At 51.5% G+C, this 15,214-nt stretch overlaps 2 protein-coding genes across 3 annotated transcripts in view; both read left to right on the forward strand.

The window, feature by feature from the left end:
• The window catches only part of HOXB3 (homeobox B3), a 54,862-nt gene that overhangs the window by 21,252 nt on the left and 18,396 nt on the right, over window positions 1–15,214 (forward strand). Inside the window, exons 1-2 of one of the 2 annotated variants that reach the window (XM_019981520.2) lie at window positions 7,070–7,201; window positions 9,284–9,461. The gene's annotated coding sequence lies outside the window, so the exon portion shown is untranslated. Of the gene's footprint in view, window positions 1–7,069; window positions 7,202–9,283; window positions 9,462–15,214 lie in introns of those variants that run through there. The other variant, XM_070773313.1, reaches the window with a different exon arrangement.
• HOXB4 (homeobox B4) lies at window positions 4,821–7,796 on the forward strand. Its single transcript, XM_070773315.1, has 2 exons — window positions 4,821–5,490; window positions 6,309–7,796. Exons 1-2 carry the CDS (start codon window positions 5,034–5,036, stop codon window positions 6,605–6,607), a joined length of 756 nt encoding a protein of 251 aa, XP_070629416.1. The 5' UTR covers window positions 4,821–5,033; the 3' UTR covers window positions 6,608–7,796.

The raw sequence follows: 15,214 nt of genomic DNA on the forward strand, positions 1-15,214 counted from the left end.
CTGGGTGGAGGGGTAATCACCTGATCTACTTCTGCTGGTTGAAATGTGTTGCTGGCATGCCACCAATTTCTAGTCCTGTCCTGGAGGGATAAACCAAAGAAAATCTGAGTATTTTAAGCACCTCTTTGATTCGTTCCTGAACCTCCTGGTGGTGGTTCAGGCAAAGAGTTATAGCATAGATGAGAAGTAATTTTAAATAAAAATGGAGGTGGGGAGGATACTGTTTGATTTTTAAAGGAGAATTAAAGCATCTGAAAGCCAAGTCCCCAGGTTGGACCAGTGCAGTCCAGCCCTTCTCTCAGGATTCTATCTTCCCCAAACACGCTGGCCTGTGGACTAGATCTCAGCACCAGGAGAGCTTCCAGTTCAGGCAGAAATGGGGATCTCCCTGGCACTGAGGGGCGGAACAAAGCAGAGTGTGCAGTTGAGTGGGAATACAGGCCCTGTCAATGCGGCCATTTATAGGGGTTCTGGCTCAAGTCTGCTCTCTGGGACCCAGATCCCCACATTTCCACTTCTCCAGGTGCTGGTCTCCATCACGGGCTGCAAAGTGAACCCCTGTAGAGTTCTACCCACTTTCTCTTTGCCCCCAGAAGGAAAGCTGACAAAAAATATTGAAATGATGGAATATCAAAGTGGGGGTGGACCGGCTGAGTCCCTATTCTAGTGGGACTTTGGCGGGTAGGAGTTGGGGGGAGGGACGGGAAGGTTCTGGCAAAAAGTAGAGCTAGAGAGGATGAGCTGAATCAAATTCCTTGCTCTGTCATTTTTCTCCCAAGTAATGACCTGCGCAAAATTCAATATGACCCAGCGAACTGCGCGAGCGTATTATAGTAACTGCCTGCTCTTGGGGGAGGCCCGAGAGGGGGTGAACCGCAGGTCACGGCGTCTAAAAATTATTAAAATGTTCGAGAGCCTGGTGACGCGCCTAGCTGTTTAACAAAGACTGCCAAAGTATGAGATTAATACGAAAACTTGCACTTCAAAAACAACACACCAAAAAAAAAAAGTCTTGTTCCGGCCACCAAGGGGGCCCCGGAGCTCCTCTGCCCGCCGCGGCGGTTCGGTTTTCCGAACACACAATAGTGGACGAGAGCGAGCTTGTCGGGGGCCGCGCGGGCCCGCGAGCGGGCCGGCGGCCGGGAGGGCGCGGGGAGCGGCTCGGTGAGTACTCCCGCCCGCGCCCCTCTGGGCCTGGCGCTCCTCCGGGCCGCTGCCACGCGGGCCGCCCGGGGGCTCGCCTCCCCGGCCTGCGAACTCCCTCCTTCGCTCTGTCCCTCCCTCCCCGCCGACAAAAGGTAGCGGTGGTGGCGCGCGCTGGACACGCCCGGGACGGCGGAGGGCCTGAGCAGCGAGAGGTCACTGCGGCAACCTGTGGCTGCCGGGAGAAGGCGGCCGGCGGGCCAGCGAGCCACCGGGAGCGCGGGGGAGGTGGCTCTGAAATCGCGCGGAGCCTTGGCTTTTTCTTTCTTATTTTTAGTATGCGTATTGATGTTAGTGGTCTTCGCGAGTGGAGGGGAGAGGCAGCCTCCTGCTCTGGCCAACCTCGTCTCGAAAGTCGCTGATAAACCCAGTCCTCCACCCCTCGCGGCGGGACTGGCTGGGGTGGGCAGTGCGACCCCTCGGTGGGATGGGCAGGTGGCGGCTCCCAGCGCACAGAGGAGAAAAATCTCTGCGCTGTGTCCCCAGGATCAACCCCACAGGCTCTGCTTCCCACCCTCCCTCTTGGGGTGCTTGGGGGCACCTGGACTCCATCTCTTAAGAAAGTGTAGAGCAGCACAGAGGCCCTCTCCCAATTCTGAAAAGTGTATGAGTTGGACGGGTTTTAGGGTGGCGAGTTGAGAAGGACAGGAGGTATGGGGTAGGGGAAGTGGTCTGGCCAGCTGGAATGGTGCCCCTGACTAAAGTGGCCTTTGACAAGACTAGGAAAGGTCCTTGCTTGACGCTGGGGGGCTAGTGGTGCATCTGTCCGCACATTTTGTCTGTGGGTCCAGGGCCAGGTGCCAGTCTTCCTGAGTGCCCAAATGGAGGTATGAAATTACTTACTGGACCCTCTCGGCAAAAATAACTGCAATATTATTGTGTGTGTGTGATTTTTCAAATATAGGTGTCAGTGTTAGAAATCAAGCTTAGAAGCCAAACCTGGCAAGCTAGATTTGGGATAAAAAATCAGAGTCTCTGGACTCAGTGGCTAGTAGGTGAAAACTCCTCCTACCCACATGCAAGGGTCCCAGGGCTGGGTATGGGCACAGACCTTTAGAGTGTGGTGGTTAGAGGGTTGTTTTTTGTTTTGTTGATGTATTTATTAAAGAAAATTTTATTATATCACTAGGGATGCAAATATTCCTCAGACCTGGAGCGATGAGTGAGGAGTCTGGGTGGAGAAAAGGTTCTGTGCACCCTTCCCATCACCCTCTGAAGGCCCTTAGCTTTCACAGTCTAGGATGCCATTCCCTCCATCCCCAGTCTCCCAGCTTAGTAAATTCGGAGGTTACTGGCAGCCTCAGGAAGTCCCTTCGAAACTCCAGATCCCCCAGGTTTCCCAGATCCCCATTTAGGTCCCATTGCCAGCAACCCTAGCAGGTGGCTGAATAAGCAAGTTTAGATGAAGAGAGCCTGCCAGGAGCTAGGGAGGTGGAGGAAATGGGACTCCTCCTCACACTTCAGCTATCATCCCCCTTTCCTGGCCCCAGGAGGTATGGGAGGTTGGGAGGGGCCGAATATCATCTGGCTGCATCTTTTACGGTTCCTCCTCACCCTCTATTCGGAAATGAAACGCCTTTGATCTTTTTCTCAGGTTGTAAACGGAATTGCCCGTCATTAAATATCTGGGGCCCCATCTGCTTGGTCTCCCAGCATTTTTCTTTACAGCTGTTTCTCTTTTTACCATTGAATTTTTCCAAAAGGACTTTTATGACACCCCCTTCACACCCAGCCGCCTATCCCTCTTCCCTTTGCTGAGAGGCCCCTTGGAAAATATCTAGATTTTCGTTTGATCACAAACTAAAGGCTGCAGAAGAACACGGAGTTGCCGATTGGGGTTTTGTTTTTCTTAAAAAAAAAAAAAAAAGTCCTGGGGGAGGGGAGGGGCTGGAGGGCACCCAGAAGGGCCTGATTCTGACTATGCCGCAGCCTCAGGATGACCCTTCCTCCTTTTGTGCTTAGCTAATGTTTACATCTCATAATTCATGCACTGCCGCGGAGATGCACAGCAACCCCAAGGTTCGCGTCCCTTTGTGGAACCTGCTGTTTCTGTTTCTCTCTAATAGAAGAGGAAGAGGGTTGAAAATCTTGTAATCCCAATAATGGACACACAGTGCCTTTTCCTGCTCCCAGAGCTCAAAACTAGGGGGAAAAAGAAAAGCAAAGCACTGAAACCATACCCCAAACGAAGGATGCGCGGAAAATAGGAGGACTGGAAAATTTCTGGGCCAAGAAGATCTGTCTGTCTTCTGTATATACCCTGTAGATCCGAATTTGTGTAAGGAATTTTGTGATCACAAATTCGTATCTAGGGGAATATGTAGTTGACATAAACACTCCGCTCATTTTTTTTCTGAAGACAAAATTTTTTTTCCTAAATGAGGACCATCCGGTGATACGAAGACTCCTTTTTCTTTCTTCCTTTTTCTTTTTCTCCCTCAACTGGTTAGAGATGGAGGAATCATCTACCTGAAATCTACCCATGCCTGCCCTTGGGAGCCTTAGTCCTTTTTCACTTATCTTAAAAGGTTAATGTTGTTGCTGATGTTTTTATTTTGTCCTTTCCCTTTGGTCCAGCTATTCCCTATTTTGGGTGCAGGGAGGCTTCACTGAAAATCTGGTAAAAATGACTATTGTCTTCAGTGTGCGAAGGGAAAGGAAATTCACTTTTCAAACGGATGCAGAGGTCGCCTTTCCGTTTGGGTGCAGAACAAGATGCCCTGGAAACACGCGATTACCAAAGGGTGTTATTGTGTGGGGATCACCCAGACTCCTATCCTTAGCATCACGAGGATGTGAGATTTCTGCTCGCTGCTGAGGCGCGGCATTAACGGCAATTAGAACATCTCGCCGCTGCGGTTAGGCTTGCTCCGGTGTTTCTGGAATTAGCAAATTGCTATTCAACGTGCTCTCAGAAGTTGGAGGTTTTTTACTCCAGTGTTCATGTTCCGTGTGGGAAACCAACTCGTTTCTCCCGGCTTGGGCCGCGTGGGATAATGGGAGGAGTGGAGAGGAGAGGGGAACAGACGGACTGACTGACACAGCCAAACTAATAGCGCAGCTAAATGCGATTTGGAAGGCGAGGTCTCCCCGAATTAGTGCATGAATTTCCTATCGATCCGCCCGTGGTTCCATTCATCTCTGACAAGTCCCTCCGTACACCCGCCTGGTTGCTCCGACGCCTCTTCTTTCACTCACTACCCCTCCCCGTGCGGCTGCAGAGAAAAGGCCCACGCTTGATGCCTCGTTCCCCTGTGTGTGGGTTCTCCTCTCCAGGCGGAGCCCCTAGTCCGCCCCTCACTTAACTTCCCTGCTTAGACGCTGGGTGCAGATGCTCCATACCCCCATCGATAAGAGGGGCCAAGACCCTAAGGGAGGCCTGGGGGAGGGAGGCAGGACGGGAGGGGCCACATTCAGAGCCCCAACTTCTGAGGGGATCCAGGGATTGCGCTCCGCCCAGCGCCCCAACAGGCCCTTAGGTGGCAACCTGCTCACTCTCTCTCTCTCCCTCCCTTTCCGCGATCCCGGAGAGGCGAGGCGAGGCGAGGACGCGGTGGCCCCGCAGGAGCCCTATGTAAATCCTGGTGTTGGGTGGGTAGGGAGGGGGGGTGGAGAAGAAGGGGAAATAAACCTCTTTGGCTGGAGTAGGGTCCGGGTGAGCAGATTTCCTTATCCGGGAATCGCAGGCGGGGCGGCCATTGGCTCCGAGGATCACGTGGGCCCCTAACTTTGTTCACTTGACAGTAAGTAGGAGGGCTTTCGGAAACAGGAAAACGAGTCAGGGGTCGGAATAAATTTTAGTATATTTTGTGGACAATTCCCAGAAATTAATGGCTATGAGTTCTTTTTTGATCAACTCAAACTATGTCGACCCCAAGTTCCCTCCGTGCGAGGAATATTCACAGAGCGATTACCTACCCAGCGACCACTCGCCGGGGTACTACGCCGGCGGCCAGAGGCGAGAGAGCAGCTTCCAGCCGGAGGCGGGCTTCGGGCGGCGCTCGGCGTGCACCGTGCAGCGTTACGCGGCCTGCCGAGACCCTGGGCCCCCGCCGCCTCAGCCGCCGCCCCCGCCGCCCCCGCCACCGCCCGGGCTGTCCCCTCGGGCTCCCGCACAGCCGCCGTCCGGGGCCCTCCTCCCGGAGCCGGGCCAGCGCTGTGAGGCGGTCAGCAGCAGCCCCCCGCCGCCTCCCTGCGCCCAGAACCCCCTGCACCCCAGCCCGTCCCACTCCGCGTGCAAAGAGCCCGTCGTCTACCCCTGGATGCGCAAAGTTCACGTGAGCACGGGTGAGTGCGTGGGCACCCCTTCCCCCTCCCACCCCCGGCGCTTTACACCAAAGGGACCTCAAGGCATGGGGGTGGGGGGAGCTAGGGGAAGCCAATTGTCCCCGCTATAAACTCGCCATTGCCGGAGATTTACGGTCGCCTGTTTTCAGAGCCACATAATTACATCCCCCATAAATTTTTATGGCCTGGTGGGCCCCGCGCCTTTGAAGTAGGTTCCCCATCCTCTGCCATTCTCACCAGCGACTTTTTCGCCAGGGAGATGCAGTCTCAGTGAAGTTGGAAATTGGGGAGGGGTGTGAGAGGTGGGGGAGGAGAAGGGGGAGGAGGTAATCTGTATTTAAGCGGAGAGTTGAGTCAACTCCCAGTATTTATTTTTTCCTTTCTTTCCTCTAGTCTGGCTTCTTGGCTAGTGGGCAAAAGTTTTTACTGGGGGCAGCACTACTTGGAATCGGAACATTGAGGGTTGGAACTAACAGAAAGGTTTAGGGAAGCCCCCTCCCTCTTTCACCCTTCATTCTCCCATCTCGGGCCCCAGGCCAAGTAAGGGGAGAGATGAGCGATTAAAACCTTGTGAAGATTCCTCACTCCTCCCCGCCCCCTCCCCAAACAACAACGTCGTGACCGCACAGTCGTCCAAAACTTAGAGGTCTCTTTCTCCTCCTGGGGTCCCGCTTTCTCCTTCGTCCCCACCCCCTCTGGAGGAAGAAGAGGTGGCGGGAGAGGGAGGGAGACATTGCGTTAGCTGGAGGAAAGGGCTCCCCTCCTCCCTTTCGGGGCAATAAAACTTTCTCTTTCTCCCTCTCTCTGTGTGTGTCCAGTCAACCCCAATTACGCCGGCGGGGAGCCCAAGCGCTCTCGGACCGCCTACACTCGCCAGCAGGTCTTGGAGCTGGAGAAGGAATTTCACTACAACCGCTACCTGACACGGCGCCGGAGGGTGGAGATCGCCCACGCGCTCTGCCTCTCCGAGCGCCAGATCAAGATTTGGTTCCAGAACCGGCGCATGAAGTGGAAAAAAGACCACAAGTTGCCCAACACCAAGATCCGCTCGGGCGGCACCGCAGGCTCAGCCGGAGGGCCCCCTGGCCGGCCCAACGGAGGCCCCCCTGCGCTCTAGAGCCCCCCTTGCGGGAGCCGCGAACCTCGGGGCGGGGGTGGGTTGCGAGCTCGCGGGTGGTTGGGGGAGACGAGGGAGGGGACCCTGGGGCATGGGCCCGAAAAAGCCTACCTGCCCTCCCCCCACTTTGTCTATTTACACGAATAAATGCGGAGGAGGGGGGAGGGGAAGCTTTATTTATAGAAATGACAATAGGGAGCCGGGTGAGGCCCCCCAGAAGCAAGGTTCAAGTCTCTTGCTTTCTTCCTTAAAAAAAAAAAAAAAAGAAGAAGAAGGAAGAAAGAAAAAGACAAAGAGAAATAGGAGGAGGCTGCACTCCTCATTTTCAGCTTTGGCGAAGATGGATCCACGTTTCATCTTTAATCACGCCAGGCCCAGGCCCATCTGTCTTGTTTACTCTGCCGAGGAGAGGACGGGCCTCGGTGGCGACCATTACCTCGACACCCGGCTAACAAATGAGGCCCGGCTCGGCCGCCGCCGCCTCTGCTGCTGCCGCTCTTGGAAGACAGTCTGGATTTTCTTTCTTTGTCCCTCATTCCTGAAACCCAGCGAAAGCATCCTCTGACTGCCAGATAGCACAGTGTTTTGGCCACGGTAACAAACACGCGCACACAACCTCCTTCCCCCTCCATGCCCGTTCACCCCCCTTCCACCTTGGGGCCGGGGTAGGGACGACAGGCTGGGGACAGGTGGACGTAGGGTGCCTTGGCTGCGCAGGAGCAGGGCAGGGTAATTGAGTCCGAGAGAAAAAGATGACCCAGAGACCGGGAGGGCCCTCCTTTGGAAGGTCAAGCCATGCCTGGCGGGGTGAGAGGCCAGTTGCCTTCTGGGAGCTGGACACAACCCTCTCCCCAATCTAGAGTTGTGCAGTGGAGGCCTTTTCTCCTAGATTGAAAGTGAATGTGAAACTAGGCAATAAAATGCCCTTCCCATCTGGGAGATAAGGTTACAGAGACCTCTCCCATAGTTTATCATTGTTGCATTGATGATGATGATGATGATTATTAATTATTATTATTATTATTTTATGTCATGTGCGTCTGTCCTCTCTCCTATTCTCTTTCTGACATTCCAAACCAGGCCCCTTCCTAGTCCTGGGGCTGCTTGAGTCTAGAACCCTTCGTTGGTGTGAAAATGTGTGTCATGTACAGAGTGACAATAGAAATAAATGTTTGGTTTCTTGTGATCAGCACGGCGTGTTTTTGTTAAAATCTTGATGTAAAGATGCAGACCAATGCCACCCAGTGTATATTTTAAGTACCCCAGTCCATTCGGCCTCACATTTACGTGGTTGAGGAATTTTTTCAAAGGATCCAATGGGAACTTCTCTCAGAGGATTGCAAATTGTGGTAGCTGGTGTGTTTTCCTTTTGGGGTGGGTGTGTTTTGTTTGGGGTTTTAAATTTTTTCCCTGTAGTCCAAAAATGGATTGAAAGGACTGGGAGGGCTGACTCCAATCCCTAATGGGGAGAAAATGTTTCATTGTAGGACACAAGAGGCTTAAGTATGGCAAAAGCTTTCATATCGTGATTTATTTGTCATAAGCAAATAAAATGCGGTTAAAGCTGTCTCTTTCTAGACAGACGGCTCTTTGCTTATTAAAGTTGCTAGGGAGGATTCTGCGCGGCTGGCCTCTTTCCTCCCTGTAAGAAGGTATCCTTTTCCTCTGAGGTGTTTAAGGTTTTAATGAGTCTAATTTTTTGCACAGATGTTTCTGGGTGTTTGCAGGTTTTCAGAGTATTTTTATATTACAAAGGAGCTAGCCAGTGCCATAGCTCAAACTCTGACAAGCAAATAGATAATCAAGAAGACAAATGGCCTCTTTTGTGAAGCCCTGCTCCTGTATTAATTTTCATTTTCTTTCTCATAGAAAGTATCGAAAGTATGACTGGGGACCAAATAGCTTTCTGTCTCTGAGGTCCCAGTCACCCCTAGAATGGAATGGGGGAAGGGGAAGAGGGCGCAAGTGACCCTCAGAAGCTCTGGGGAGGCTTGGGCCACTTTGGGATCAAGCCCAAGAGAAGTTCTAAGGCTCTGGTCTTGGACTCTGGTCCTGTGGTGGCCCCAGGTACAGCCATCTTGCCCCCCAAAATTTCAGGGCTCTGGAGAGCAAATGCAATTCAAAGTCGTTTTACAGTCCCATCTGCCTTCAGAAAATAAAAATAGCCAATTCCACCAGCGCGTTTTACTGTTATTTCTTTTGCATTTCTCCGGTGTGCAGCTCCCGGGTGTTTGAGGCTGGGTAGGGCCCCGGGACAGACTGGCCTGGGGTCCACCACACGGGAAGGGGTGTTTGAACCGCCTGTTTCAATGCTGTGGGGAGACTCATAGCAAATCGCCTGGACCTGGAGGTTGAGAGCGGAGCTTTGTTTTCAGTAGAATCGCTGGTGTGATGTTTAGCTGCCCAGGGATGCAGCCGGCCTTCCCTTCTAGAGGGGGAAAATAGTTCCTAAAAAGCATATTCCACCTCCCCCCCCAGGAATGTCTCTATAGAACCAAATCAAAGCTGCCCTTAGGAAGGTATGAATAGAATAAAAAAAAGATTTCTATGGAGCTTAAAGTTCACAGCCATTCTGTGTAGACAAGAGCTAAGAAAAATGTGAGAATTATACAGAAAACCATTAATCACTTCTTTTCTTTAAATACGTATCCTCTCTCCTTTGTTATTATTCAACAGCAAATCTCCGCAGACCGGCTGTTGGGGGAAAAAAGTGTTAGCCGCCACTCCCGGATCTGCAAGGGGGAAAAAATTTGGAACCATAAAGTTGAAAACTTTTTTCTCTCAGTTTGGAAGAAGCTGTTCGTCATGAATGGGATCCGTGGAGTTCAGGCGAGAGGAGGCGAGAGGCGCAAAGGTAACAAAGCCCCCGCCTGGGTTGGCTTTTTTTTTTTAATCGTTTTATGAGCTCTTTTTACAAGGGAAAGAAGAAATACTCTCTCGCCTCCTTCTTTTTCTTTTTCAACTATCTTCACAGGGTTTTTATGGTGGATGCTTGGTCCGGTTTTGATGCCTTTTATGATGACAGATGCTTGGGTCAGGGACTGACACCTGGAGAGTGTTTGATCTGACTGGGACTGAGGTGTTAGGGCCCCAGAAAGCCCCCAGAAAAGATAGGGAGGCAGTTCAGAAGTGCTTTCTGGTTTTAGAAAATGTAGCAGGGCCTGGGGAGCCCCAGAACATGTGTGTGTGTGTACTGAGCTGAGGTGCACATGTGGCCTGTGGGTTCCATAACTCTGCTTGTCTACTCTGGGGCTGGTATCCCACAGGTCTGTTTACCGGTGAGTTGCTGTCACTGCTACCTCCTGGAAAAATGAAAGGCAGCTTTTGGATGAAATGCCCCAACCTCGGAGTGGGTATAGGTGGATGTCTTCAGTTTTTCTTTTTGTGTCTAGCTTGGGGTTCTAGACAAATATTTGCCACTCTCTGGAGCAGGAAACTGTTCTGCTTGCAGGCAAGGTTCGTTGACGCCAGAATCTTCCTCTTCGACTCTGCCCCCTCCCTTTTTCCTGAAGGCTCAGAGTTTAGTTTGCTTTCCTTTTGCTCTCTTGGTTTGGGGGCTCTGTTCCTCGCTCAGGGGCCCTGCTTCTAAGGGTGAAGGAGCCAGTAGGCTCTGCCTCAGACCAGAATGTGCTGGCCTTTTTTCCTTGGGACTCACTGAGGGTTTGGAAGTAGGAGGCCGGCAGGAGAGAGAGTTCATGGAGAGGCCACGTTTTCTAGGCGATTAGCTCAGTATTAGAACCACAAAATGACCTCGGAAGCCCCTTGACCTCTCTGAGACTGGACATTGTGTTGGCTCTTGCCTCCTGCCCAGAAGGGAAAGTCACACCTCTGCAGCGAGGGGTCCTTGGGCCGTTGCATGTCCCATCTTCACCCCCCATTAGACTCCAACAGTTTTTTTTTTTTTTTTTTCTATCTTGAAGTTTCTGGATTATTTTTCTATTACAGTCCATTGAAGAGAAAATGCGCAAAAAAAAAAAAAAAAAAGCTCAGATGGGGGAGGGAAGTAGGGTGCTGGTTTCTCTTTCTGTGCAGAGCTCCTTTCCTCAGGCAGATTCACACCACCCCCCCATCCATGTCCAGTTCACCCCTCCTCCTTTCCTGTCCCTTTGGAGGGGCTGAGGGAAGAAAGACAAAGGGAGACAGATATGAGAGGTCCAGGGGCTTCAGAGGGCTAGGGGAACAAGCCCCTGGGTCCTAAGGAGAGAGAGGGCCCCCGTTGTGGTTACTGTCTCTTGAGGTCTGTTCTCCAAATCCACAGATTCTTGACCCATTTTCTGAAGTCCCTTTGTTTAGGAAGCTATTTCTATAATCACTGTCACTCCCTTCCCCATTCTCCAATCCCACCCCAGCTACTCACAGTGCCCACAGAGTACCTCCCCACCAAAGGAGCAAGAGAGATGGGAGAAGGGTCAGTGTAGGCTGTCTGATCATTTTCAGGGACAGCTGTGCCATGTTAACCAAAGTTTCCAACAACTTTTAAGAGATGCATGGAGCATTTGCTAAGATGTGAACTCAACAGAGAGCCTTTCCAAATCTGAATTCTACTTGCTGTATCTTAAAAAAATCTATACCAGCAGCCATCCTCTTAGGAGGGGATAGAAACAAAGAGAGAGACAGACAGATTCCAGCTGGGAAGAGGAAATGTTCCCTTGAGTTAAGACTAGGAGAAACAGAACCTTGCTGGGATATATGTGGGATGTTGGTTTGCATTTTGTAAATGGTCTCCTGTGTCTTGGGGACTGTCTCAGACAAGCAATAACTGGCCTGGCGTTGGTTGGCAGCCTCTCCTTTGTCCCTGGGTGGCTTAACAAGTGCAGGGGCTGGTGGCCTTGGTAAGAAAAGGGAGCCAGCAGAAAGGCAAGCTGGACTCCTGAAATGAAAATATTTGGGACTCAGGGGAGATGTGCACCTATAACTCCTCAGAGCAGATAACCAGTTGTGAGCCCTCTATAGGCTCAGGTGACAAAGATCTAGTCACCTGGGTCTTTACAACCTACTTTCTGCCATGTGAGGATTACAGGTCCATCAAAGGAAAAGAGAAGGCTGGGGTTCCTTCAAACAGGACCTGAGGGACTTTCCCACCACCCTCGCTGCCAGACCCCCAACCTCTGTAGAGCTGAGCGCTGCCGGCAGGCTCCCCAGCCCCTTGGGCTCACCTTCTACAATTCTAGCGGCCATCTCTATCCTCCGAACCTTTGGACCTCTCTTCATCCAGTTCGTCGGCCCTCCCCACGCTCCCTCCTCTTTGCACCCGCCTGGGCAAAGTGGGGTTGCCCGACTAGCCTGTGCCGGCCGCCGCTGGGGCCGCCCCAGCGCCCGTGGTGGGTCTCCCATGGAAGCGGCGGCCCCGGGAGGGGGGTCTGATTGGAAAGCGGAGTTGGGAAGTTTCCCAGCGTGAGTTGAGCGCTGACGGATTTGTGATCGGCCATAAAACCGGCGCGTTCAGATTCGTAAATCAATCTCGCCTTTCTCACAGTATAAACGTTCGCTTTATCGGCAGCAAGAAAGCTCTCTGCTTGCGCCCCGGCGCTTGTTTATTTGAACATGGACATTCCCAGGATCCGAAAAGAGTGTGGGCATTTGAACAGAACCTGCCTGGCGTGCCTCCGTGTTACCGGCTTTTCTTTAGCTCGTTCTTAAAATGAATTTACCAGTTTTGAGATTGGTGTCTTACCATGCTCCCGCATATTCTCTCCTCTCTTCTCTGCTACCCCCGCCCCCGCCCTCTATTTTCCTTTTAGACTTTAGTGGCCTGCTTTTCTTGGGGGGAGGGCAGTTTTAATGGATTTCTCTGGCCAGGACCTTGCAGGGAGTTGCCCTCGCTGGAGCCGGGCGCGCGGCTGAATTCAATACCAGTCTGGGTTTTGTATCTGCACAATCAAAGCCGATCACCCCCCTACAGAGCCCGGGCCCGCCGGCGCCCCACCCGAGCGTTAAGAGCGGTATTCTTAGGGGACCAGGCCGGCCCAGTGCTCTGCCGGGGGCCCGCGCCGCCGCTCCCGCTGGACCCAGACACCACCTGGGTTGGTGGTTTCTTCAGGGGTGGTGAGGGCACCTGGGTCTTCAACCTTCTCCCCCTCGAGTCGCTTTTGGTTGAGACCCCTCCAGATAAACCGCTGGCGGCTCCTCGGCCCCCTACCCCCGCCCCAAACCACATCTGTTCTTCCTTGTCCGCCGGCCCCTGCGGCTGCCCCAGAGCTGCTGAAGATAGGGCTGGAAGTGTGGGCTGGACGAGGGGCTCCTTCAGGAATGTCTTCTCTGCTTCCCTTTGCAACCCCATCCCACACCGTGGCCAAAGACTCCGATTCGATTCTGGGACTCTGGTCATATCTGGTCTGCTCCTTCTGGCGCCAAGCTGTATGTGAAGGTTTGGAGGGATGTTTTGTTTTGTTTATATCTGAGATGAAGAAATCTGTGTGTGTTTCTCTCTCTAGGCAGAGGGGATGGATTTCTTCTATCAGCACTGGTGTTTAACCCCTCAATATGAAACCCCTCATCTTTTTCCTATTGATCTGTCTCCATTGTGTGCTGATTGGAAGCTGGGGGGCCGGGTACTAACACCTGGAAAATAGGAACTGGGCTGTCAGGCCAACTTCAAAGCCTCTTTCTTCCCTCTGCTCCCCTCCAGTTCAAACCTCTAGCTGTCTTCACTGGTGTGTTGTGGGTGGGGAGTGACTGAGGCAGGGTGTGACATAAGTATCCAGAGATTAAGCGCCCACTTCTTTTGTGTAGGAATCTTCTTACTCCAGGTCTTTGTCTCTAGAGCGTATTCTCAATAGAATTTGGTTCCCTCTAACAGTAACAACACAAGGAAAAAAAGTCCCCCTTGTGGTTACTCTCAACTCTGGAAGCTCCTAAGTCATCTCTTCACCCTGTCCCCTTTCTGCCCTTTCAAAAGGTACCACAAAAGATTTTTTTAAAAAGAGAATCAAAGCCAGAAACCCCCTTCTTTATACACATATAATCTGGATCTATGAAATGTTTCTTTTGAAGCTGGTCCCTTTAGAAATTTTGTTGGTCATTTAAGGAAGAGGGGGAGTATGCCCCACTAAAATATCCTAGGAGTAAGGGTAAAATAGAGTTGGGGAGAATGTTAATGTTAAAAGGATGTAGAGAGAGGAACTGGATGCTGAGAAATCCAGGGGCTTGGAGAAGGACTCTGTGCCCATCCCACCCCACCCCCCGAGACGCCCCTGCAGACTATTTCTGCACCTTCACAAACTAAGCAGAAGCAGGAGGAGAAGGGAGAGAGGAGAGGTGGGCTGTGGGTAAGTGTGTGTCTGGGGGGGATGCTGGTTAGGAAGTGTTAGAAACATGCTGTTAGAAACAGCAGATACAGATATGAATGTGGGAAAGAGAACTGGCTACTATTCCATTGGTGGGTTGGGGGGAACCTATTTCGCAGGAAAATTTCTCCTCCTGAAGGGGAAGGTCATAGTGGTCCTTTGAGCCTGAAATCGAAAGACCCCCTTCCCCCTCCTGGTCACGTGATTCATTAAATAATTAATGCCGAGGTTGCAGAATAGATATGTATTCGTCAGGAAAATCACAGGCTCGGTCTCCCTGTTTCTGACGTGCAATTCAACTGTCCTTTGAAAAACAAGCCTGTACCCCGAGAAAAAAAAAGAGAGGGGGAGAGAGAGGGAGAGAGAGAGAAAAAGAGAGGGAGGCAGCAATAAAACAGCCCCGCAGCCGGAGCCACACCGCGGGCTGGGGTATTGTAAGTAGAAGGGATTTCTCACTACCTACCGCGTCTTATATGTCCATGTAAATTTATTGTTTGTTATTAATGTTATTGTCGTAAAATGTGACAAATAGCCATCTTCATTTCCTGCCATTTCTCTTCACATGGTGCTCTGTGTGTTTGTACCCATTGAGGCATTGCATAGAGATTTTAGGAATATTCCTCTTCTCTATCTCTCTCTCTCTCTCCCTCTCCCTCTCCTCCAACCTTTTTCTTGATTTATAGCAATATGGGTGTCAGCTTCTCGGCCGGCATGCCAGCCATTGTGTGTGTGTGTGTGTGTGTGTGTGTGTGTGCGTGCGTGCGCGTCTGCGTGTGTTTGTGAGCGAGTTGTGTTGTTTATGGCCATGTCTTTGATAAATCATTTCTCACAGAAAATGATGTGGAAGCTGGGCTATTTCTGCGGCCGGGAAAGAGTCACTCTTGGAGGCACTTCCTCTCTCTCTGCTCTGCTCCCAGGAGTTGGTTATTTCAGACGATTTACAGTAATATATCAGCAGTTAATATGAAAGCTCTATAGCTGGAGGTCTTAAATTACAGCATCTGTGATTATCAATTAAGGCGAGATTTGTATAAATTTGGTAAACTAGAAATGCCTCATTGGCATATAAACCCAGTCAAAGACCACGACCTAATATAAAAATTATATTTGTGAGCCTGATAACAGCCAACATTCCTGCAGCAGCAGACAGAGCTTCATTTTTCAGCGGTTCCCCTCCAGGAGTTTGGCTGCTCCGATGCTGCCAGGGGTAAAGAACCCAACTCTGAAGGCAGAAGGAGCCTGGGGGAAAGAGAGGTGGAGGCAGGAGAAGAAATTACTGAAGTTGAAGGCAAAGATGTTTGCAATCCATGGGGACCAAAAA

This window comes from Bos indicus, chromosome 19, assembly GCF_029378745.1.
Source record: "Bos indicus isolate NIAB-ARS_2022 breed Sahiwal x Tharparkar chromosome 19, NIAB-ARS_B.indTharparkar_mat_pri_1.0, whole genome shotgun sequence".
Lineage (NCBI taxonomy): Eukaryota > Metazoa > Chordata > Mammalia > Artiodactyla > Bovidae > Bos > Bos indicus.